Source organism: Mizuhopecten yessoensis, unplaced genomic scaffold (assembly GCF_002113885.1).
Source record: "Mizuhopecten yessoensis strain PY_sf001 unplaced genomic scaffold, ASM211388v2 scaffold3339, whole genome shotgun sequence".
Taxonomy (NCBI): domain Eukaryota; kingdom Metazoa; phylum Mollusca; class Bivalvia; order Pectinida; family Pectinidae; genus Mizuhopecten; species Mizuhopecten yessoensis.
Genome location: NW_018404995.1, coordinates 904,383 through 931,300, shown reverse-complemented (window position 1 = coordinate 931,300; position 26,918 = coordinate 904,383). Strand labels below are relative to the sequence as shown.

Here is a 26,918-nt window from a genome sequence, read left to right as displayed (position 1 = left end):
TTCCTTGCCGACCACCCTCTAGATACTACAGGAGTCAGTACCTCGCCGACCACCCTCTAGATACTACAGGAGTCAGTAACTAGCGGACAACCCTCTAGATTCGCGACCACTTCCTAGACATCACAAATATTGAAGAAAACACGACAAGAGTCATGCGAGTGCTTGTCATTTTAAATTATTAATTTACTTCTTATACAGAAAGATTGTCCTTTTGGAGACGTGCTTTTGATATTTTGACAATTATGTCAACCTTTCACCAAATGACCTTTTACCAAAACGTATGTATTATATACAATCGTGACATGTTAGACCCTTCAACTCAAATGTGGGGTCCAATATTTCCATTGCTACGGATAAATTGACACCAGATGGCGCCTTGCCTCCATAAGATTACTGTAGAAACTGGCGCCATCTGGCGAACAGTTTAGAAATGTATGAGAATACCTACTGATGATCGATTTTGACATAATGTAACAAATGTTTAGGATAAAGCCTCCTTAATCTAATAATGGACGTATGTCACGTGTCTAGGTATTAACCAAACGTGTAAATCCGGCTCTCTATAGCAGACAAGCCCGGCGCAGTGAAGTTACAAAAATAGTCAAATGCGTTCGCAAGCTTGTATCTGGCAGTAGTCATTATCAACAGTGGCATACACATAAGTTAATCAATATATCAATGTATTTCTGATTTTCACCTCCTGGTTGTTCACATGGCGACACATTGGTCTGTGGAATACACATGTTTTTAAAAGTGAATCCTGATCTGACCGAATTCAGCGTCTTAAAAACACAAACGTCATCACTTTGTGCGTCCAAGAAACTGTGACGCCATAACCCACAGTCTTGTGTTACCAATAAGGCTTGTTTAGGGTTTCGATTCTTCTAACAAAAAAAATGTGATGCAAATGAATTATCTTCTTTTGTAGAACAGCGTTGATCCAAAGGGACTAATAGATTAATTTTCTCTCTCGGAATATGGTTCCTGTCGTCAATATATTCTAATTTGGAATTAAAAACGAGCCAATATGCAGACTAGTCGTCAATAAATCTTAGTTGAACACAAGCCGTAACACGTGAAGTGTCTTGCTCCAACCAACGGAGTCATATCTGTTTTACTGAACACAGTTTAAATATAATAAATTCACTAATCGCATTATATGTGTCCATAAAAAATAAAATTGGTGTCCTCCTTAGTAATAGAGAACAATAACTTGGCCTTTCACTTCCGGTAGCCCAATATTTTGGCATTCCTGGAATACAGTCTATCACACAGTTTCCGCAGCGCCCTTTACTTAGTTTGACGGTTTACTATCTGTCAAACAGTTGCCCTGACGCTGAATACTCAATTAGCCAGCAACATGTGGGGATACTGGTTAGAGTACGATACAGTGTTGAGGTTCAACCCTTCGATGAAAGACTTGTGGCTCTCGGGCGACACCGCTGTGGAGCCAACAGGAGACGGAAGTGGGGATGGACCCGGTAGTAGTTCCCCGAGACTTCCGAATGACGGGACATGATGGGTGACTGGTGAGGAATTGTGGTATAGCTCTCCAGGCATGGTTGAAGGGACTGTGTGATGTTGCGGAGACCTCAGGGTCGTGTGCTGCTGATGCATCTGTTGTTGCTGCTGTTGTTGTTGTTGCTGTTGTTGATGATGTAGCTGTTGGATTTGCTGTTGTTGTTGCTGCTGCTGTTGCGTCAAGAATACCCTTTGTTGTTGGTCAATGTAAAACTCCACACGGGGATCCCTTGGGGACAGGGACCTCGGCCGCTGGGGAGAATTGAAATTAGTTGTCTGGAGTGCTGCAGCTGATCTTTGACGGAAATAGTTACCGAACTCTGTCGGGGAGAGACGTGTTGGTCGTTTTGCCTGAGTCTTTAGCTTTGTTGAACCAAACTTTGTTTGGGCAAATGTGGATGCTGTGAACCGTGTGGGAATCCTGTCCTGTTTGGGGACATAAGCTGGCAATGGACTTTTTGCAGCCGGGGCCGCGTTCGCGGACGGTGCAGTACCACCGCTACCACCGCCTCCCAAGGACGTGGATGAATTGAAGAGGGCGCACGAGGGCGACGTGGATGCACTGCTTGGCCAGCCATTGGACGATGTCGGTGAGACGGGAGACAAGCCTCCCGGGGATAGATTCATGCTCCCGAATGACGACGACAAATTATCGATAGGTTTGAAGCACTGAGCGTCAGGATTGAAGCTTCTGCCCGCTGCCGCCTGTACCTCGCGATCCGCCTTTTCAGTACTGTCCTCGTCCCGGCGCTCGCTGTACAGGATCTTGACGGGTCCTTTCTCCCCGATCTTGTAAGACACCTCACAAGGGTCAATCCAGAGAATTAGCTCGGCAGGAAGGTACGACAGTACCTCGGTAAGGTCAAGGCCACACTCATAGATGGCCTTGATAATTACCGGATCGACTTTCTCTCCATTTACTCTAACACAACGATAACCTGTTCCTTTGATTGGCTTGTCAGGGTACCAATGACCTTCAAATTTACCCTTTAATCCTTTTTCCAATTCCTCTGCCAGCAAGTCTACTCGTCGCCTTGGTAACTTGCTGTATAGATAAGATATGACAAAGTTGAGAGCCACAGAAACCTCGACGTGCATCTTGTCCGGTGCGACTGATACTGACTCCTCTAGACTGACCTTAAAGCTGGGACGATCAATCAATATCGTGGAATCCAGAATAAATCTCGTCTGTTTATAATGCCGTAGTTTCAAAGCAACCTGTAACGAAACAGCACAATATTAGACTATAGTAAAGGTCTCGCACGCCGCCAGTGTCTAATACTCTAGCACACCAGGGGCCTCTAAGTCACGTCACAGGCCTCCGAACTAACGCTTCAGCGTAGAAATATAACGTTTATCACATACACCAGGTTTTGATACGAACAACTTGATAATTACTCTGAAATGTCATGATTGTATGCTGTCAAAGTACGATGGCAGTCACACCTGGGCGTCTGTTGTAAAAGTCAATACCTCAACATTGATTTCGTTACGTGTATTGCTACTGTAAAATTGGTTTCGTTAGATGTAGTTCTATTGTAGTGAGTAAAGAACATGCAACGTATTCACACCTCTAGGTATTTCGTGCAATGTACATAGCTGGTAGGCTGAGCAACTCGTCATCATTCTGGGTAATGGTTCACGTATTATTGCTCGTCCCTCGTGCGGTACACGTGTATTATGACGCACATGTCTGTGAGCAACAGTATGGACAAAAGAGTCCCTTTCATATGCATTTATCAGAAAAAGCATTAGATACATTACTCTTCTATAAATATCCATTATTTAGTCAAAATCAGGATACACCTTTTGATAAAAACTGAATTTGTCTGATGGTAAAATATGTTAATGACGATACACAAGCTATCGATGAATGTATATGACGAAACGATTTTATAAGGACGATCCTGTCATCATTGTACGACAAAAAAGACACTTGAGAGGTAAATACAACAAATGTACAGAAGTGTACGTATACGCCCAATTGATTGCTTAAGTTAACGTATATACACAGATTGTGTTATACTGTACGTGTATATATCACAGAATGTGTTATACTGTAAGTGTATATATATCACAGATTGTGTTATACTGTACGTGTATATATATCGCAGAATGTGTTATACTGTACGTGTATATATATCACATATTGTGTTATACTGTACGTGTATATATATCACAGAATGTGTTATACTGTACGTGTATATATATCACAGAATATGTTATACTGTACGTGTATATATATCACAGATTGTGTTATACTGTACGGGTATATATATCACCGATTGTGTTATACTGTACGTATATATATATCAAAGATTGTGTTATACTGTATGTGTATATATATCACAGATTGTGTTATACTGTACGTACATATATATCACAGATTGTGTTATACTGTACGCGTATATATGTCACAGAATGTGTTAAACTGTACATATATATCACATATTGTGTTATACTGTGCGTATATATGACACAGATTGTGTTATACTGTACGAATATATCACAGATTATGTTATACTGTACATATATATGACACATATTGTGTTATACTGTACGTATATATCACAGATTGTGTTATACTGTACGTATATATCACAGAATGTGTTATACTATACATATATGTCACAGATTGTGTTATACTGTACATATATATCACAGATTGTGTTATACTGTACGTATATGACACAGATTGTGTTATACTGTACATATATGTTACAGATTGTGTTATACTGTATGCATATATCACAGATTGTGTTATACTGTACATATATGTCACAGATTGTGTTTTACTGTACATATGTATCACATATTGTGTTTTACTGTACATATGTATCACAGATTGTGTTATACTGTACGCATATGACACATATTGTGTTATACTGTACATATATGTTACAGATTGTGTTATGCTGTACGTACATATATATCACATATTGTGTTATACTGTACGTATATTTCACAGATTGTGTTATACTGTACATATACGACAAAGAATGTGTTATACTGTACATATATATCACAGATTGTGTTATTCTGTACGTATATATCACAGATTGTGTTATACTGTACGTATTTATATATCACATATTGTGTTATACTGTACATATATATCACAGATGGTGTTATACTGTACATATATATCATAGATTATGTTATACTGTACATAAATATCACATATTGTGTTATACTGTACGTATATATCACAGATTGTGTTATACTGTACGTGTATATATATCACAGACTGTGTTATACTGTACGTGTATATATATCACAGACTGTGCTATACTGTACGTACATATATATCACAGATTGTGTTATACTGTACGTGTATATATATCACAGATTGTGTTATACTGTACGTGTATATATATCACTGATTGTGTTATACTGTACATATCTATATATCAAAGATTGTGTTATACTGTGCGTGTATATATATCACAGATTATGTTATACTGTACGTACATATATATCACAGATTGTGTTATACTGTACGTGTATATATATCACAGATTGTGTTTTACTATGCGTATATATATGACACAGATTGTGTTATACTGTACAAATGTACGTATATATCACATATTGTATGTTATACTGTACATTTATATGACACATATTGTGTTATACTGTACGTATATATCACAGATTGTGTTATACTTTACGTATATATCACAGATTGTATTATACTGTACATATATGTCACAGATTGTGTTATACTGTACGTATAGGACACAGATTGTGTTATACTGTACATATATGTTACAGATTGTGTTATACTGTACGTTTATATATATCACATATTGTGTTATACTGTACGTATATATCAAATATTGTGTTATACTGTACATATATATCACAGATTGTGTTATACTGTACATATATGACCAGATTGTGTTATACTGTTCATATATATCACAGAATGTGTTATTCTGTACGTATATATCACAGATTGTGTTATACTGTACGTACATATATATCACATATTGTGTTATATTGTACATATATATCACAGATTGTGTTATACTGTACATATATATCACAGATTGTGTTATACTGTACATACATATCACAGATTATGTTATACTGTACATATATGACCAGATTGTGTTATACTGTTCATATATATCACAGATTGTGTTATTCTGTACGTATATATCACAGATTGTGTTATACTGTACGTACATATATATCACATATTGTGTTATATTGTACATATATATCACAGATTGTGTTATACTGTACATATATATCACAGATTGTGTTATACTGTACATACATATCACAGATTATGTTATACTGTACATATATGACCAGATTGTGTTATACTGTTCATATATATCACAGATTGTGTTATTCTGTACGTATATATCACAGATTGTGTTATACTGTACGTACATATATATCACATATTGTGTTATATTGTACATATATATCACAGATTGTGTTATACTGTACATATATATCACAGATTGTGTTATCCTGTACGTATATATCACAGATTGTGGTATACTGTTCGTACATATATATCACAGATTGTGTTATACTGTACGTACATATATATCACATATTGTGTTATACTGTACATATATATTACAGATTGTGTTATACTGTACATATATGTCACAGATTATGTTATACTGTACATAGATATCACAGATTGTGTTATACTGTACATATATATCACAGATTGTGCTATACTGTTCGTACATATATATCACAGATTGTGTTATACCGTACATATATATCACAGATTGTGTTATTCTGTACATATATATCACAGATTGTGTTATACTGTACGTATATATCACAGATTGTGTAATACTGTACGTATATGACACAGATTGTGTTATACTGTACGTATATATCACAGATTGTGTTATGTATATATCACAGATTGTGTTATACTGTGTATATATATCACAGATTATGTTATACTGTACGTACATATATATCACAGATTGTGTTATGCTGTACGTATATATCACAGATTGTGTTCTTCTGTACATATATATAACAGATTGTGTTACACTTTTCGTACATACCACAGATTGTGTTATACAGTTCGTATATATCACAGATTGTGTTATACTGTACATATATATAACAGATTGTGTTATACTGTACGTATATATCACAGATTGTGTAATACTGTAAGTATATATCACAGATTGTGTTATACTGTACGTATATATCACAGATTGTTTTATACTGTACGTATATATCACAGATTGTGTTATACTGTACGTATAAATCACAGATTGTGTTATACTGTACGTATATATCATATATATCACAGATTGTGTTATACTGTACGTATATATTACAGATTGTGTTATTATGTACGTATATATCACAGATTGTGTTATTCTGTACGTTTATATCACAGATTGTGTTATACTGTACGTATATATCACAGATTGTGTTATACTGTACGTATGTCACGGATGTATAATACACTATGTATCTTCTTCTTTATACGAGGGCTCCATCAGTTTGATGATTATGCCATCGGGGGTCCTATTGTAGAGTCGTGAAGGGGTTATTTATAGTGATTAGGGGTGGGTTTGGGGTTTTTTTGTGATTTTTTTGTGCAAGGTATAGATAAAAAGTTAAAATCTGGTGTATGTACTAGTGTGTGATGAGGGCTTCAAGGGCTGTGTAGGGTAAGTGTGCCTTGAAGTCCTCTAGTGTTGTGCATTGGACTGCTGCTAAGGGGAGGAGATTCCATTGTGTTACTGTGTGTGGGAAGAATGAGTATTTGTAGGTGTCCTTTGTAGCAGATATGTGTTTGTATGCGTACGGGTGTACCTGTCTGGGCGGGGGTCTACAGGTGTGAGTATATGCGTTGGGTTTAAAGCTACGATTCTGTGTATAATTTTGTAAAAAAAGGATAATTCTAGTGTATAAGCGTCGTGTTTGTAGTGTTGGCCATTGAAGTGTGTGGATCATGTCTGTTACGGAACTAGTGTTGTGGTATCTGTTTTGTACGTAGCGTGCTGCTCTTCGTTGTGTTTTTTCTATTTGTTTAATTTGGTTTGTGTTGTGTGGATCCCAAATGGAAGAGCAGTATTCAAGTTTAGGCCTAACTAGTGCTTTGTATGCACAGAATGTCTCAGTGTATTATATTTATTACAGTGTGTCATACTCACGTATATATGTGTGCAATGTGTAATGTTATAGGTACAGTACTGTACTTATCACAGAATATTTCAGTGTACGTACATGTCACTCGCTGTGTTTCATACAGGAAATTTATTGATCTTCGGGACTATTAAAACTGATTTGCTAGAATTTAGGTATAGAAAAAGAAACACCAATGTACACGTTCAATTCATAATTCAATTGGACATTGACTGTCATATGTACGCTTGAGTTGTTTACGTGATGAAATGCTTTTAAATAAAACTAGTTGATTTTCTTCAGGCGTCGCTTTGTTCTGACAAGCGCCAGTGGTTAAATGTACGTGATGGTATCAAGTCATTGTTCAGTCCTCACCATCCTACTCTATTAGGTAAAAAGACCTCTGCGCTGGAAAGATAAGCTGATTTGCTGTTGTAATTAAGGTCTTTAATTGAATATTATGTTGCATCGTGGAAAAGAATAAGGTAATCACTGCTGGTAGCCCTAGGCATATTACACATGCCGAACACGACAGCTAGGATCGACGAGATGATAGAAAACAAAGTTCACATGCAATTAGTTTAGATATTTCAAAATTCCGTAATAACTATTTAATGGAATGCTGGAGGCTATGCAGGAACAAGTCTGAAAAACACTGACAACTGTGTTTCAATGCAAACGCCTCCAAAGTCACGCAAACTGAGAACGAAATATGCTCGAGAATGTCAAAGAGAGTACTGGAAAACATGCCCCTAACGAACTGCAGGAGGTGAAAAATCTCGATACAAAAAATAGACAAGTTCAAACCAGGAAATAGAAATTTGGCTTCTTTATAAGCGAGAATTCAAAAACACTGTAAAATGGCCGCAGATTTTCTGTTCATTACAGAAGATTTAATACCTGTAAACGATCGACGATGACCTGAAGATAAAGTAAAGACTCTAAGGACTACCTGAATACACATCACAGCAACTAGAATGCCATATTTAAAACCGTCCCAAAATAAGACCACATCCGATGCCATGATATTGGAAACTTGCGAGTGAGAAACCATGCATGTAGTAAATCCATTGATTTTGCTTTCTTCCTTAAATGGAGAGAAATACTACGATTTAATGCTACACGACAGACACGGTTGTCGGTATGACGCAACGCACCAATATTTTTTCTGGAGAAGTTATTTTCTAACATCGGTATTACAAACCTCGCCAGTCTTCTTAACACCAGGCTGGCATTTACATACAGTGTATAATTGAATACGGTTCACAGTTACAAAGTACTTAACAAGACGACAAATTAGACCGACGAGTTTGCGGTAATGGTACACACGTTTAGGTGACCAAGACAATCGATGTCTAGATACAAGTTAATTTACAGATAAAGTGGTTCGGTTTTACGTTACAGTCATAAAGGGCCGACATCAACTGCATCAGTTAACGTCAGCGTTGCTGTACAGATAGGTATTTTAGTTCCGAGTCTTTACAAATTCAGTGATCAGTTCGTGGGGAAAGTTTTCTTTCATCTTTCGATAATCAAACGAACCCGAGTGCTCAAAAAAAGTTTTGGCTTAATGAACCGTACCAAATATTATTCCATAGACAATCCATCATAAACATTAACATTTGACAAAATTGATATTTGAGCTGTATTAACAGATTTTACAATCTACGTCATGTACATATGATTAAATATCCAACGAAAAAGATAAACATTCATTCTGCTCTGCCTAATATCGTTTCCGGCCCGTGTAGCTTCTCAGAAAACAATGGTTTGACGGAGCTGTGACGTATCTTGTAAGCACCTATACATATGTCATGATAACTGTATCGGTAATTATACTTGACATATAATAAGGTAAACTTAAACCTTCACTATGCTAATCCTACATTTTAAGGGTTTCCTGTCGTGTATATTTTTACATAAAATTGTATATTATCATGATTACTAGGACTGACACACGCACATGTTTACCTCACGGCCTGTAACCCAGCGCCGTCCCCCCGGGAACCTGTCAGCTAGGTGAGGGGATCTCTCCGTTTACTTCCTGCTTCTCGATGTCACCTGGAGTTTCTCCATTGACATGACGTCATCTGAAAACCAGTTGACTTTGGCCTTTTGCCGTAGGGAACTTTTAAAACTGAATAGGTTATTAGCGCCACAGTCCGTTGTTTTTATACATTTATTGCAATCGGGAGATTATTCATTGATTTTCTTAATTTTAAAAGCTTTGTATGTCGATGTCATTGAACGTAAGGCCTGGCGAGGTATGATCATTCTCTATACCGCTTAGGCTTGGAGAGTACCGGCTGTATGGTTGCTACTTCAGCGCCATACCTGGGAATAACGTCAGCACACTGAGTACAGGCACTAAAAACCGCTTTGCCGCCAACGCAGGCAGCTCATATGTTACCCCGGGGACGCGTGGTGCTACATGTTACAGATAATGGAAATTCTACGTTGACAACAAACACGTGTCTGTGACATAGATATAACACATATTGGTTTTAGTGAATTCCGACAACAGCACTCCTTTCTAATTCTGTATCTCCAAATTCTCTACACCCAAAAGGCTTTGTTTGGCTACCATTGAATAATTCATTGGCGGGAATGGCAGGCGTATATTAAACTAACCCTTTGCCTTAACAGACATACATCAAGGCCTAAGGACGCTGTGCGTCCAGTTCTCCAATAAAACTTTATTCCTGTCTGATCGGTTGGCTGTAGGACGTGGGCAGGCACCTAACAGTGTTAAATGCCGGTCATACCGACTATTCTACAGGTTGCTGGCCCGCGGAGCATTTGTATTTCTTTTATGCATGCGAGTCCGCGTTTACAGCCAGCACTCGATAATCGATAGGTTTCCTCTTCCACCGGATACTTCGCTATCCAAGGGGAGAGGAGGTGAAGTTCGTGATTTATAATTCACATTGCGGTATTACAGCACGCGCACGTTAGTGTAGCATGCTGTCTTAACGTGGACAACGCACAAGTCCATATATGGCATTTCAGGAAGTGGGAACGATTATAGAAAAGCACATGGTCGATAACTAAAATATCGAGGTAAAGCTTACGACCATACTATAGACTAACAGTCAGTATTTGTTATCAAATGTTTTTTGGAGTTTTTTTGTAATCGATTGTCCCCATTTTCTTTGACTGACGCGTCATCCGTTTGGTTCCTTTATGATTTTGCTACTAAATTTGTTTGTAGACGGAAGCTGAGACTCGTGATAAGCATAATACATATAAACCTTGTATTAGATGTTTACGTCACGAGGGACGACTGATCAGTGGGCAGTCGCAAAATCGATACAAGACAATCTTCCCCCATAAAAACATATATCTGATCAAAGTTGTCTAAGGCAGGGATAGGTTGTGTTGGTGGTAAAAACGGAGCAATGACGCAAGCTTCCGAGATTGGGTCAGAAATAGACACCGGTAACAGACGTCGTCTAATTTCAATAACATAAACCTGCTATCATTTTACAATAAACCAGTGCAAATCCATGTCCCCCATGGTAAAATATGTGATGATGAGAAATCGATACGGGACAATTGGGGCGAGTATGCTGAGATGGAGGCAAGGAAACGGCAGTTTCACCAAGGTGTCAGCTTCTCGCAACAAACTTCCTGTTTATAAAGGGGCAATCTAATTACCCCCCGAAACCACACACTACCAGTATACACATTTATAGTCCGTATTCTACCATACTCCAGACACTTAGTAGGTCTGACCACCCTCTTCTGCAAAATGCAAACCATTTTATCAAGAAAGCCAACGTCAGTAAAAAAAAAAAGATATACAGGTAGGCCTCGAGGACATTTTTTCAATTTTTGTATACCCATTTGTAAAACATTGCTTCTAAACACATACTGATGTTTCAGTTATAACGAAGTTGTGCGAAACACTGATCGTCCACGAATTTATCAGTTATTTAGTGCTACATTTGCCTAACTGATACACGGATTGATTGAAAATGAAATAATTGATATGGATGTACTTCGTAGCATAAATAAATATTAATCCGTTATTTTCCAGTTAGAGCTATCGGTCGCCAGTACCAGATATTTTTTGAACTGATCGCGGATAAGGCTTTCAACCCATTTTAGCGTCCAGCAGTGGGTAGGATAAGTAAAATTCAGACAGTATCAATAACGATTAGAAATTATTATTTAACAACAAATACACATGAAAATGCGATTTACATAACCGAGCGCCGTAACCATCAGCCAATAAATGTGGCCTCATGTGGTCAAATGCGATTACTTCTAGTAAGAATTAAGCGTTCCGAAGCATAATCCATAGGTTAGTACAAATAGTTGATGGTACAATACACTGAATGTGTATGGCCCATCCTACGATAAGTAACGATCCTAAAATGTAGTGATGGATGTTAACACAATCAATCGCCCACCAACTGGTATTGATCAACAATATACACAACCTAACGAGAGGAACGGGGATGGCGGCTAGCTGTCCACGGGAATGATTCGTGATATCACTTTATCTAATCCCTGCCACTTCCCAACAAAGTCAACAGGGACTGTGGGGGTATGGATGACACAGTGTTGTGATACGGAACACAACCCTCCTACACAAATGAGATAAACCATACAATGCATTTAATTAAAGACCATTTCTGCACATATCATAAATCCCAGCTGGTATACCCTTTGGCTGATCCGACTGATTCCGAAGGGGTCTGAGAGACCATCGATGTGAACGGTGTTGTTGGCACGCAGGCAATCACCAAATACCAACACACGGATGTATGTACATCACATGGGAAAATTACTGAGCAGTGAACGTTTCCAAATAACTTTTATATTTACGTTTCAACCCCCGTACAGATGTACCAGGCTGCACCATGGAACCATCGTTAGGTACAGCCTACACATGCAGCACATGCATCAAGAGCTGCAACCTCTACACCACTTTGTCTGTGGCAGCATGGACGTGTTATATGAGGAAACAAAATATTTGAAATGTCGCCTGTGTGTAGAATGGTTCTGACATGTAACACAAAACTATGTGCGGCAACAAACTGTCTACTTCAACCAAAATCCCGATTCCAGCCCGTCCTATTCACTAAAAACCACAACGTCGCGTACTAGAGGAGCAACCAGTACATATATGCTCAGTGTTATACCCCAGGCGAGAAATGTCTTCCCACAGATCGAAAAAGTGTGCAACACCACAGGTGTGGAAAACTCAGGTATGGTAATCACAAATGTGATTAACCTTTACTACGGGAACTGGAAGTGCTAATCACACAAAAACGGAGAGTCATTTGGTACACATGTAAGGAGCCGACTGTTTACACCCTCTTTATTTGTGAAAGTGAACAGTTTTTGAAAATACTCGGGGGTAGAGGCTACAGTTGTTTCTGGGCCCGTGAGTGATTCAGGAACAGCTAGTAAACGTGTCTATCTCTTAGTTCTCCACATGCATTCAATGGAAAGGCAACTTTTCTATCACAATTACTAACATTTTACGCATGGTTTCACTAAGAGAAGAGGGTGGGTGTGGCACTACTATAATCCCAGAATGTCAACGAGGAAAATATAAAAAACATTAAATGTTCATTATGTTTAATTCTTTTATCAATGACAACCCATACACCTTAAACATACATACCACTGACAACAAAAACCTATATTGAAACACCTCATTCACAACAAAGACCTTTTAAACTGCATACCAACTACTTATACAACAAAAGTGTTTTAGCGATGGTTACCATTAACAACAAAACACTTAAACGGCCACCCCACACATCCAAAATCTTTAAAGAAAGCCCCAAAAACATCAAAAACCTTTAACGAAACCCCCAAAATATTAAAAACTTTTAACAAAAACCCCTAAACATAAAAAAAACCTTTAACTAACGCCTCACAAATATCAAAAACAATTAACAAAACACCTAACAAACATAAAAAAACGTTCAACCTTTAACGAACCATCCCCACAAACATCAAAAAAACTTTAATGAAACACCCCACAACTATGAAAAGTCTTTAACGAGACACCCCACAAACGTCAAAAACCTTTAACGAAACACCCACCAAATATGAAAAAACTCTAACTAAACACCTCACAAACATCTTTTTTTACGCAACACCCTAATGAGATAAAAACTCTTACAGGAAACACCCAACAACCATCAAAAACCTTAAACGAAACACCCCACGAACGTCAAAAACCTTGAATGAAACACCCAACTGACAGCAAGATCATCTAATGATAAACATCAATAATAAAGAAGTATCATTACATTGGCCTATCATTTTTGGCATATTATTTGATTATAAACATATCAGCAGTGTGTCTTTATAAGCGACGTGTCCTCCGCGATAAAAGCACATGTTGACCATCAACTTCAGTGTAATGGATCGGCCATAATCAAATTATGATTGTCACCAACCACTTGCTCGAAAGGCCAACGGTTCGAAAAGAAATGTACAATCGCAACAGTGTATCCAAGATTGATTTCGAAAGCATCAACGATGATCTCAGACCTCTACTAGTGACTCAATGCAACAGCAAGTCAAAGGTAATCAATTTCCCCGGGTCAAATCAGTCGATAAGTATTAGTGGCCCATGTTGGCTTTGGCAAGTCCAGAGATATCCAAAAACGAAGGCACCGAACCTTGCTCCTTTCGACATTACAGATGGAGGGGGTTGAGACTCGGTTGTTTGTGCTGTCGACATGTACATGTATCGAAGGTTCAACGGACGGGGCAGATCTATTCACATCCCGATAGTTAGTGTTTACATGTTGCCTGACCTATATCTGACCTTGTACTCTTGTTTATAAGAGGCTAGAGCACACACAATGCATATCTAACGACCGTACTGTACATATATAACCCACACAACAATGCATGCACAACAATGTCATACACATCATGGGAATTGAAATTCAAGTTATATTTTGAACTTTCCAAAAAGTCCAAAAAATAGGGTAAAAGTAGAACTGTATGTCAATAAATGTCACGTTTTGTAAACACTATTGAACTGCAATACTAAAAATACCCACTTGAACTGATGTTTTCATGGGAATATAGAACAATATATTACTATGATTGTGATCACTGTACTACGGATTAATTGTATAAATAGTTTTATGTTTGAAAATATCTGTTGGTAAAAGTGTGTAATGATACTTATAATTTTGTAGTCAAATGAATTCTGTTATATGTTGGATCTACTATAAGAAACTATCTGTGAATATAAAGATAAGGTGACGATTAAAAGACAGTACTCCCGAGTTAAGGGACCTGACGAGATGCACAATGATCTACTAGCAACACAATACAAAGCTCATCAGAAGTTCCATACATACGTGAAAGTGTTCCTTCGCCGTTTCAGATATTCATCGACCTGAATTATGTGATCACGGATTTTCGTGGTTTGAATTTTTTATGTGTTCTCACTTCTTTTACTTACATGAAGCTTACAAATGTATATGGTCCTCAGAAAGTTAGTCAACCAACAGCCTTACACGGTAATATACCAACACAATATTATCAGCATGTGATGCGAGAAAGTTACTTACAAAAATGGGTGCTGGCAGCTTCTAATCTAGAGAAAGCAATTTACAAGAGATTATACTGAAAGTTTCTGATCTGGAGAATATCACTCACAGGTGTATAGAATACAGACAATAAAAAGAGTAAGTCATCATTTACCTGTAACTGACAATGTATGGTACTGAGACAGACACCTGTTTTCTTGTTGGTAAACTGGATTCCACCCAACGTTTAACGAATGTAAATTTGTCTTAGTGTGTTCTACCTCATATCAATACATTATATTGTGTTTACTGAAAAATATTTTCTTTCCTATGTTTTCTTCTGAAATGAAAGCCAAATAAGACACCTAAAATAGGGAGAGAGAAAAAATGGAGTGATATATAGCTTCTATGCATTATGTGTAATTATACCGTACTACCTATAGTAAACAGTCGTTTAAACCCGCTAGTACTTAGGTTTTAGGGAATTTAAAACCTTCAACCATGCAAGGTTTACGTTGTAGATTTAACTTACTCTGGTTGAATACCCGTTATGTATTTCATTGAAGTAATAATATACGTAATCTACATATTACGTAGAATTCGTTCAACATAGTTGGGTCGGGTTTGTTTTGGTCTGGTTTCTATATATAGAATGACACCTGACCTGTTCAGGGCAATAAATCGTTCTGACCAATACAAATTGACAATATGTATTAACCTTTACTTGATTACACTGTTTTTACCCTGTGTAGACTGACACCCTTACATGAGGACCACGTGTGATACTCGTGCTGCACAGGGTCGAGAGTCACGTTGTTAATGATAAAGCAGGCTATCAGTACTTACCTGTATAGGGGTCTACAGGTAACAATGTGTCACAGGGTAAATACACACACCAATACAGTCAGCTGTACACACATGCACACATGTTATATACCTAAATAATACGTGTGTAACCAACGTATAATACAACTTTCAGTCACGTTCATTTCAATTAAAGCCTTTTTATAACCATACTTTTATAATCTGTATCAGGAATAAACCCCCAAAATGTCGTATTTCTACTATCTAACGCCAACTACAATATATAGATATATACATTTGAAATAGACTGATACATGTACATGCTACATAGTGTTATGTAACCACTTGCTGTGTTTATATAATTTCCTCTAAAGTATATTCCGTTTAGCGAGAATGACAACTTAATTACATTGTACAAGGTGACAATACCTATCACATACTCCATCATGCGTGTGTTAACGATGCTGTAGATTTCATCTGTCAATCACGTATCCAGGTGGACGATGTTTAATAAGACTAGGTCAGTATCGATTCACCGACACGAATGTGTTAATGAAGAGTGCGATTCTCATCAACCGGATCCCTCCTAGTCATCGTCAACACTAAAGCCCTGCCTACGTCATTAACTACCTGGCAAAATGTCGTCGCTTGATTAAAGTGGGAAACGATACATAAACGGTGTACCAAGTTTATGGTTTACATACCTTTACGCATTTTAGTTAATTATAATTATAATGGCTTCATCAATCTTAACATGTCAAAAACCGTGTGTGATTGTCAAACATTATGTTGATGAATCGGTACCTACTATAACACTACTTGTCTCTTCATACTCTTATCTTTGATTGATTCTAGAAATTGTCACTATCATTTATGAGACATTACTTCATCACGGACATTATCAACATTATATGTATATATATCACAAGCATTTGACTAGATCCTATCATATTTAACATATCATAGAAACCACATTTTTACAACGTGCCACCAAGCTGGGTACAGAAACAAACAATACAAAACAAACCACTCACCAATAGAAAGAGACAATCTTATCGTGTTCCAAGATAAACTATCAATTTCTTTCAATTTCACCTGCTGTCTATATCTACAGCATAACTAACAACACACACCTGACCTCACCTGCCCACACTCGGTGAGTAAACGGCTGACCAAGACTTCCTGGATGGACCATACACACAAATATTAAGGTAATCTTATCGACTGCCTGAAGGTAAACCGTCTAACGGACTAAATGAGATATTTGGTGAAATAAAATAATATCAAATATGATTCATATTGATATGGAAAAAATTGAATACATCCTCCAAGACAATGGTATTTAGCGTTGTTTACAGATACTGTGTGATGGAGATAAGGATTCAGCCACTCACGGAGAAAGAAGTAAACAAATGCCATACCTGTTGCTGTTCCTACACTTCATAGGCCCTACGTACACTCCACAGCAACAAACGTGGCCGTCCCGAGACGTGAAAGGCCAGTGTTAAATATAGCAATGAATGACGCAGGTCATACGTAATGCAAACGGCTCTCACCATAGCTCACGAGACGTAAACACCAGCATAGGCCCGTCTCTACTCGCAAATAAGTGAATGCCAGTTGTATAGCGTTTAACAGAAATAAAGGTCGAGTATTTCTATTGATTGAGAAAGCACTGTCGTTCAACTGTTATGAAAAGCACGAGCATACAAGATCAGGGCCCGACCATATGTTGCTTATAAACACAGTACTGATGTAATGACAGTTATAAATGTTGACATGCGGTAAAAAAAAAAACTCACCTTGTCGGTAAAAGTCCGCCATACATCCACGTTAAGCCTTTAAAGAAACCATGGGTAGAATTAGATTACTTGGTACAAAAATATAAAAAAAAATATCTATGTACAAAATGTGCCCGTTACTGGTCCATGGTTCTGTCTATCTTTACACTCGAGCCGTGGTTTCCTATACTATAAATACAGGGCTCATCCATATTCATGAGCTCGTAATACACTTCATTATTCATTCGGAACAGTATATATTGATACGTAAAATCTGTTACCCGGAGGCTCTGTATATACCTACAGATATCGATGTAGATATCCACGGGGTGTCTCTAGCTCACGATCGACTAATGATTTACCGCGGACTATATTTTACTGGAGTCGCAGAGTGTGGGAATCCGTGATTCCATTCATTGAAGATCTTCGGTGAAATTGGCCTTTGACCTTGAGGATTCTTCGTCTTCGCCATACGCACAGCCTATTGGATATAATGAGGACTTGTTTGTGAGCCACATGTTGCGTTAACACATAGCCCTTACTAGTCGATCTACACGTGCCATCAATAACGTATAAACAGGATAAATTCTTAGGTTCTTTACGAGATAACGAGCTGTCGATACGAACTAGCGCTTCAAAAGCAAGACAGAAATATTTCAAATAACACACATGTTGGCTCTGATGTTTTGTGACGAAATTACAGTTACACGACAAATATTATAATATTTCTCATCTCATACATATAAAGCAAATGGTATATACGGTGTGGACTTAGGTTAATCAAATAAAATATACAGAAACAAAGTTCCACATCGTAAATAAAAAATGACGAAGCCGAAACTCCTAGTCGATTCAAAAAGAATAATGGGAACGAGGAAACATAAAAAAAATACCTAAGGAATGTAGTTCAGATGTAGTTAATGTAAGTGTTTTACAGAGTAAGAGTTTCCTGTTCCATTTAATTTTAACATATATAATGTTATAAATATGTATACGAATGGGTTAGATAACAAGCGAAGTCTATATAAATCATCTTCATTACCGGTATTACAACATATATATATAAATATACATACATAATAAAAACAACTAAATAAATATCTGTAAAATTACAAACTCAATGTGGCGTTATTATCGTTATTCATAATATGGATTGAATAGGTACATTTTACCTCTGTATATATATATTAATTCATTTACATGTACGTATGTAGCTATTGTATAAGATAGGGCATTAACACACCAGCGAAGCTACAGTGGTGTACAGGTCATAACGACTTCTGTCAAATCTAGCAGTACGGGAGCTGCAACGTAATATAGTTACTAGTTCTGGGAGATAAATGAAATAAAATAAAATACATAAAATACCATCACAAGACATATCTTAAGAAGTAATTGAGGTTTAGGATAGGGACATTATATCTTGTGTTTAATTACTATTTGTATAAATTCGTCTTGTTAAAATATATTAAACAGATCGAATATATATGGTGCACACTCACATCAATCGATTGTTGATACATGTATTGTTAATCACCCCAACTGTATACTTGTCCTGCATATCGAATTTCCATTCAATTCTTTACACTTTTTAAATAAATATATATAGAAACAAATTGATTGCATTACAATAAGATATTGCTTGATATACTAAGTAATGGCAATTTCGTTATTTCGCTTTTATAAAAAAAAAATCATATGAAAAGTTACAGGAATAGTTAATTTGACCTTTATTATATAAAAGGATATGAATAATCCTGTTAATCTTGAACAAAAAGTGTACTGTAAAATGAATTGAATGGTTCGGAAGGTAATCAGGTGATAAAATCAATATGTCGCATTTTCTTTGTTTTCGAAAAGAAATGGTGTTGTTATTTCTATTTGAAAAATAGTTGAAATACGATAACTGATTATCAAGAACATTATTGAGTACAGCACATATATAGTTCCGAGTTCATTGTTGGTTTCTATCATCCTCGATTTCATTGTTTTGATCGACTTTGAGATGGCATTTTCTCCTCGTGTGTTGACGTTGTGGTAAATTTTATAAATATCTCAAATAGATATACCAGTAACAAATACAAAGAGCAAACAATGCTATATGCGATTGAACACTTGTTGTAGTATAAATAAGTATGTATATTTGTGAATAATGAATAGTTGAACATGGCTATGTATAAATATTTTAAAGATATATTCCTATACAATTATTGTTATTGAAATGATTTTCCAGGAAATGTTAAAACATATGCATTTATTATCATATAAAACACAGATGTTCCTACTGAACACATTAATATCTTAATTAATGTGACTTTAATTTATAGTCACAAGTTGGTAACAAATATTCAAATTTCAAAGGTTTATCATTTTTCCTTTTAACCTCGTGTTACCTGTACATACATGTTCCTTGTTTTGCGAAGTTAGTAGTGACCTACGTGGAGCCGGAAACACTTCCGGAACATCTTACTTTAACGTTTGTACATTTGGGGTATACTATGATGAACTAATTATGGCTTTCTGGTACCCCTGACTTTTCTATCAGTATTTTATTGTACTAAATTTTTCCTCATTTTCATACTGTTATTAATAGTTACTATCGTTTTAACATATTTGTGAGGTTGTTATATATCTGTTTTCTTTTGTTATCGTAAATATTTAACCGGTAAAAAGCCTTTTTTTAAATTTCTTCTTGCTTATTATTGAACAGCTGCAGTATCAACACTCTGCTGAGAGTACACTCCATGTGGGGTGAAGAAGAAGAAGAAGGTGAAGAAGAAGAAGAAGAAGATGAAGAAGAAGATGAAGAACTGTTTATAAGATCATTATTTATAACTAAAGAAAACAGCCAGAATGAATTTGTGAAGTTTTTCATATTTCTATGTTCTCAGGTATTTGTTAACTATGAGAGCACTTGTTAGTAATATTTGAAGTCAGTTTCTTAAATGTACAAATGTTCTGTAAAATCAAACATTGCAACGGGTAAATCAATTATCTGTAAATAAATAAAGAATAATAAAAAAAATCAGCCGGCCCATCTTTATGAACTCGACTGTTTCAACAATTAATGAATCTAACAAATAACGCTAAACATTAAAAATGTTGTGGATACATTCAACTTCCAGTAAACACTTTCCGGGAATATTCCGATTCCGTTTAAAAGGTCAAAATTGTATACATAACGTTGGTGACGTTAGTAAATGACTGGGATTTCATTGTAATCTGTCAAAATCCGATTGTAACCCGGAGGGTCGTGTAACAGCAGGTAAATCGTATTGAACACAGCTTTATCATATCAAAATACATTAAGTGGAATGCACTGTAGTTCATACCTATGTATGATACACACAATGTGTACAGTAACAGTCTTAGTTCATACCTACGTCTGATACACACAATGTGTCCAGTAACAGTCTTAGTTCATACCTACGTCTGATACACACAATGTGTCCAGTAACAGTCTTAGTTCATACCTACGTCTGATACACACAATGTGTACAGTAACAGTCTCAGTTCATACCTATGTCTGATACACACAATGTGTACAATAACAGTCTTAGTTCATACCTACGTCTGATCCACACAATGTGTACAGTAACAGTCTTAGTTCATACCTACGTCTGATACACACAATGTGTACAGTAACAGTCTTAGTTCATACCTACGTCTGATACACACAATGTGTACAGTAACAGTCTTTCGTCGTGTTAAAGTGTTGCTTTTGTTTCGAATATATATCATATTTACGTTGATGGTTATCAAGAAAATTTTGGATGGAAAAATAAATAACATAACAAACCAAAGTTATTTAGCAATTCAACGACGAATATTTGACTGGTGTAAGTAACATAAATCATAATGCAGTTCCTATAAATCTTATTCAAGTTGTCATTTCAATAGTTTTTTTTAAAATAAAGGGTTTACAATGACCTGGCAATACAGTTGATATTTTGGCAGGATGTACAGACAATCAATATTGAATAAGATCAATGCACAAGATGGAAAAATTCCTCTAGCGCATCGCGCCTGCCTACTCCTCCATTCAACAAGCACAGGCAACAAGAAAAAGGATACGATTTGATTAAATTCACTAACAATACTCAAAGATTACTTGCAAACAAACGCTCCAGAAAGATGACGGTTGAGATCAGGTTTTAGCTTCAGAAAATCAGTTTCTGTTACAGTTATAGAAATATGTCACTTTGCTATATAGATATACGTCTGCTCATTCGTATAAGACTGTTGGGAATCTACCTTCCTGGATTAGACGGTGTTAAGAGACGCTAGCCAGTTTGTTCATGTCTTCTCGTTTCCTATTGTTGTTTTCTTTCATTGTGTGTTATGTATATTGAATGTAAATGTATTACTGTGTACCCGGACATTTACGCCGCAGTTAAACTTTAAAGGTGAACATTTGACTTGGCGAAAGTTTCCTGGTATACAATACATGTAGTTCTTGCAAAAACAAGCAATGTAAAATAAGACTTACTTCATTCGCCAGAAACCCGCGGTGAAGGAACTTTAGTAACATACTTCTGCCATTGTTGTGATGTTTCCGAGGCATGTCTTGATTCAGTATTTGCACGTAAATTCGATTTGTTATTATATATTGTAAAATGTCTTGATATTTGCTCCCTCGACCTTAGTGACAGCAAATAAATATAGAACATTAAAATAAAATCTTGTCAATCTACAATATATCAGTAATCTGTGTAACATGTTTAAATCTTTTCCGCAGTATGAAGGAGAATTAAACCATAAATTGTACTGTTAGTACTATATGATGTTATCATTTAAGTCATGCTCTAATATACTGAGTACATTTATATGATTTTTCGTGCAACAATGGCGGTTTACGTCAGGCACCTACTCTTGATTTATACTGTGAAATTTAGTTGTCATCTTGTGATGACGCCAGTGACAGGAATGGCGACAGGCTATTATCAACATATATATATATAGCTATTGAGGTCAACACACACGCGTTTAGATTCAGCTTTTATTCTTCTGGAGCAAAATTACTTGTGGATCCCCATAGGAGAAAAGGTTTTGAGATTTAATACATATACATAATAAAGTCTTATCAAATCAATACTAAAAATCCATTGAAATGTAAAGCATTTACACATATAAGCTGTCTACTGAATAAACCTGATAAAATCCGCGTTGTATAAGAAAAAGATTTTTATAAACTAACAGAGCCGACGATTTCGTAATTGGATTTTCAGACCTTTCATTTTGCATCGCAAACCACAAAACGTGCAATATTGTGCATCGTATCAGAAACCCTGACGACACATCCATTGTATCTGAAACCCTGACGACACATACATCGTATCAGAAACCCTGACGACACATACATTTCATCTGAAACCCTGACGGTATGTACATTGTATCTGAAACCCTGACGGTATGAACATTGTATCTGAAACCTTGACGATACATGTATATACATTGTATGAGAAGTTCTGACGACGTATACATTGTATAGATCTTCTGACGAATGAGAAATTTAGACGACACATACATCATATAGAACCTGACAATTAATACATTTTATAAGAAACTCATTCACACATACATTGTATAGAACCTCTGACATATTAGAAATTTAGACCAAACATACATGGTATAGAACCTCTGACGATATTTACATTGTATAAGAAACTCAGACGAAATATACATTGTATAGACCTCTGGCGAAATGTACATAGTATTAGAAACTCATCGACATATACATTGTACAGAACCTCTGACGATATATACATTGTTTTAGAATCCCATGTCAGAGTCACATGTATGAGTGACTCTGACGGCACATACATTGTATAGAACCTCTGCAATATATACATTGTATTAGTGGCTCTGACGACACATACATTGTATAAAACCTCTGACGATATATACATTGTATTAGTGACTCTGACGACACGTACATTGTATAGAACCACTGACGATAACTTCATTGTACTAGAAACTCAGACGATACATACATTGTATCAAAATTCCTGACGACAATGTTGAAAGGTTAGTGCTGTATTCTCTTTAGTCATTTTTTTAGGGAGGGGGGGGGGGGGGGGGTTAATTCATCATAATTACTAGTATTCTACATGCTTTACAGCGATCGATTTCATACCCGACGGGATTCCTAAAGTTATTAATTTTTTTTAAAAATCAAATAATAGCGAAGCTATCTATTTGAAATTTTGATATGTGAAAAGACTGGTGCTGGGAGAATGATGCAGACAGAATCAGATCAGATTGTCCTCTGATTTGTGTTCTGTTTTAGTCTGAATGGTAAATGTCACAGATTGTAACATACATATATATGTGTTTGATGGTGTGATGTTGTATACGCCTCTTCCCTGATCATGATATGATAACATCATAGGACGTATAACATTGTCAGGATGTCAGGATTACTTCAACTTGAAGACCGAGGTTTTTATCAGAACTCATTGAGTGCCGAGTATCATATGTGTTGTACATTCTAATTGTGACGTCACAATGTGATGAACGCCTTCTGTTATCGGTCATATGGTATACGTCAATACCACTAAATATAATAGGATGAAGATATTTAGTGCGGAAAGATTATATTGCTTAAATTGGACGATTATCGAGCAATATTCACAGTTTGTAAGTTAGTTAAAAGAAAAAGCCAATCCTTATTTTTACAATAGTTTTCTTTATATCTATTAAGAGTAACATTCACACTAGCTGACACTTGACCTTTTCTTAAGACTTTGATCTGAAGTCGATTCGAAATATTAGACAACCAAATAGCAACAAAAATGATGGCCACTCTGCCTACCTGTATTGTTGGTGATGGGGAATCATACGTTATTATACAAAAACGTTGAAGACGTCACTGAAAATACCTTGGTCTATACTATATTTGTTACGTGATCCTAGATTTACTAAAAACGTATATCCTGTATACCGTAACTTTTCGTTGCATTATAAATTCGCCTTTCCACCTTCCATAAAGAGCGCAAACGTATCACTTACTACAGTGAATATAGGTAAACAATATAATATACAAAGTTATTAAATGTGAAGGGCGAAATTAACATTGGGCGAATTGTTTTTGTCTGGGCGAACATTTCCTGGTATACAGTAGTTTGGTTGGCTTTTTTTATTTCAGCTTTTCTAATAATTGTAACGGAACGGTTGCCAAACATTTATCGACAAGGATGGCACGCCGTATAATGGTATACATTTCCCACGAAGAAGGGGATAGAAAGATTTATTTCCTGAAGTAAATGATATTTTTGAGGGCAAAATTTAATGGAATTATACTCCACACTGAAGAAAATAGATCTTCATAATTACTTAATAAGTGTACCATACATTGTTCATTATACCAAAAAATAAGCATTTAACATTTTCCAAAGAGAAAATTTATCATTAATTAGGTTATTTTTATTAGTGAAGTATCATAATGTATTTCAAAGTATCTCAAAAAGCTCACACAAAATATCCAGCAACTAAGATTTGAGAAGTTCGTGCAAATCTCAATTGATATGCAAAATTGGCGGTATGCCCAACAAAAAAACTTGACCCAATAAAATAGCATGTGATTTGATCTAAAAAGAAGTCCAGCACTACGTAAGCAAACATTTTACGCAGGTATAGAAGGTTAGTGAGAGTCTGAAAGGGGACGAACATGTACTGCCAGAAGATACTATTTGTATTTTTTAGTCATGTGATATGTTTAAACCTATAAGACTCAGTAGAACATAGGTGAGATATAATGATTTATTACATACTTACTAATAAATACGGGGTTTTTTTGCATATGCGATACGACACAATTGCTCTAACCCATATCAGCCCTCGCCGTATCACACCCCAAAACCCGTATCAGCCCGCAAAACCCATATCACACCCCTTTTGGAAAAAAATCGTTTTTCAATATTTCAAAAATAAAGATAAATCATAAGAAAGTAGATTTTATTAGTAAGTATGTAATAAACAGAATAAAACACGCCTTTTCCCATATCATACCCAGTATCAACCCTCGACCAATATCAGCCCTCGGGCCTTCGGCCCTTGGGCTGATATTGCAGTCTCGGGTTGGTACTGGGTGTGATATGAAAAAAGGCATGTATTATTCTCTATATCATCATTGATATGCTTTTAAATTGAATGAGGAATTACAATTAAAACTGAAGTAGTGTGAGAGTAATATTAGAAGCAGACAGACAAGCATAAAATCATCTGCCAAGTTTACAAAATAATAGCATATTTTTTCTGTAAACACATATCTAACTCACTACACTATTTTCGCCAAAAATACAAGGTGCACTGGGAATGGGATTAGGGTATTTAGTACGAAAGCAACCCGAAAATCGTGTATTACGACCGTATCGTGTAGACAACAACTGGAGAAAACACTGCACACCTGTAATACATTCTCGTTTTCGAGATTGGGCGACCCGCTGAGCTCCACTGTTTTGAATTTCCTTAGCGCTCGTCATTGTAACAGGAATATTGTGTAAAAGGACTTTGCATACGTAGACGAGATCTTACCAATGAGCGTACTACGGTCTTACCAATGAGTGTACTACGGTCTTACCAATGAGTGTACTACGGTCTTACCAATGAGTGTATTACGGTCTTACCAATGAGTTTACTACGGTCTTACCAATTTGAGTACTACGGTCTTACCAATGAGTTTACTACGGTCTTACCAATGAATGTACTAGGTCTTACCAATGAATGTACTACGGTCTTACCAATGAATGTACTAGGTCTTACCAATGAATGTACTAGGTCTTACCAATGAGTGTACTACGGTCTTACCAATGAGTGTACTACGGTCTTACCAATGAGTTTACTACGGTCTTACCAATGAGTGTACTACGGTCCTACCAATGAAAGTACTACGGTCTTACCAATGAGTGTACTTCAGTCTTACCAATGAGTGTACTACGGTCTTACCAATGAGTGTACTACGGTCTTACCAATGAGTGTACTTCGGTCTTACCAATGAGTGTACTACGGTCTTACCAATGAGTGTACTACGGTCTTACCAATGAGTTTACTACGGTCTTACCAATGAGTTTACTACGGTGTTACCAATGAGAGTAGTACGGTCTTACCAATGAGTTTACTACGGTCTTACCAATGAATGTACTAGGTCTTACCAATGAATGTACTA

The 26,918-nt window shown here is 36.4% G+C and overlaps 1 protein-coding gene across 3 annotated transcripts; it reads right to left on the bottom strand.

The window, feature by feature from the left end:
• Positions 1-1,003: 1,003 nt before the first annotated feature.
• Positions 1,004-18,199, bottom strand: LOC110447394 (protein Tob1-like). Of its 3 annotated transcripts, XM_021493056.1 has the most exons (3): positions 18,057-18,199; positions 17,774-17,810; positions 1,004-2,739 (listed from the first exon to the last, which is right to left on the bottom strand). In XM_021493056.1, the coding sequence occupies exon 3, from the start codon at positions 2,617-2,619 to the stop codon at positions 1,345-1,347; it is 1,275 nt and encodes a 424-aa protein (XP_021348731.1). In that variant the 5' UTR covers positions 2,620-2,739; positions 17,774-17,810; positions 18,057-18,199; the 3' UTR covers positions 1,004-1,344. The 3 variants fall into 3 exon arrangements, with proteins under 3 accessions (XP_021348731.1, XP_021348730.1, XP_021348732.1); XM_021493055.1 differs by lacking the exon at positions 18,057-18,199 and having other exon boundaries at positions 17,774-17,985; XM_021493057.1 differs by lacking the exons at positions 17,774-17,810; positions 18,057-18,199 and adding an exon at positions 17,393-17,677.
• Between the last annotated feature and the right edge of the window lie 8,719 nt (positions 18,200-26,918).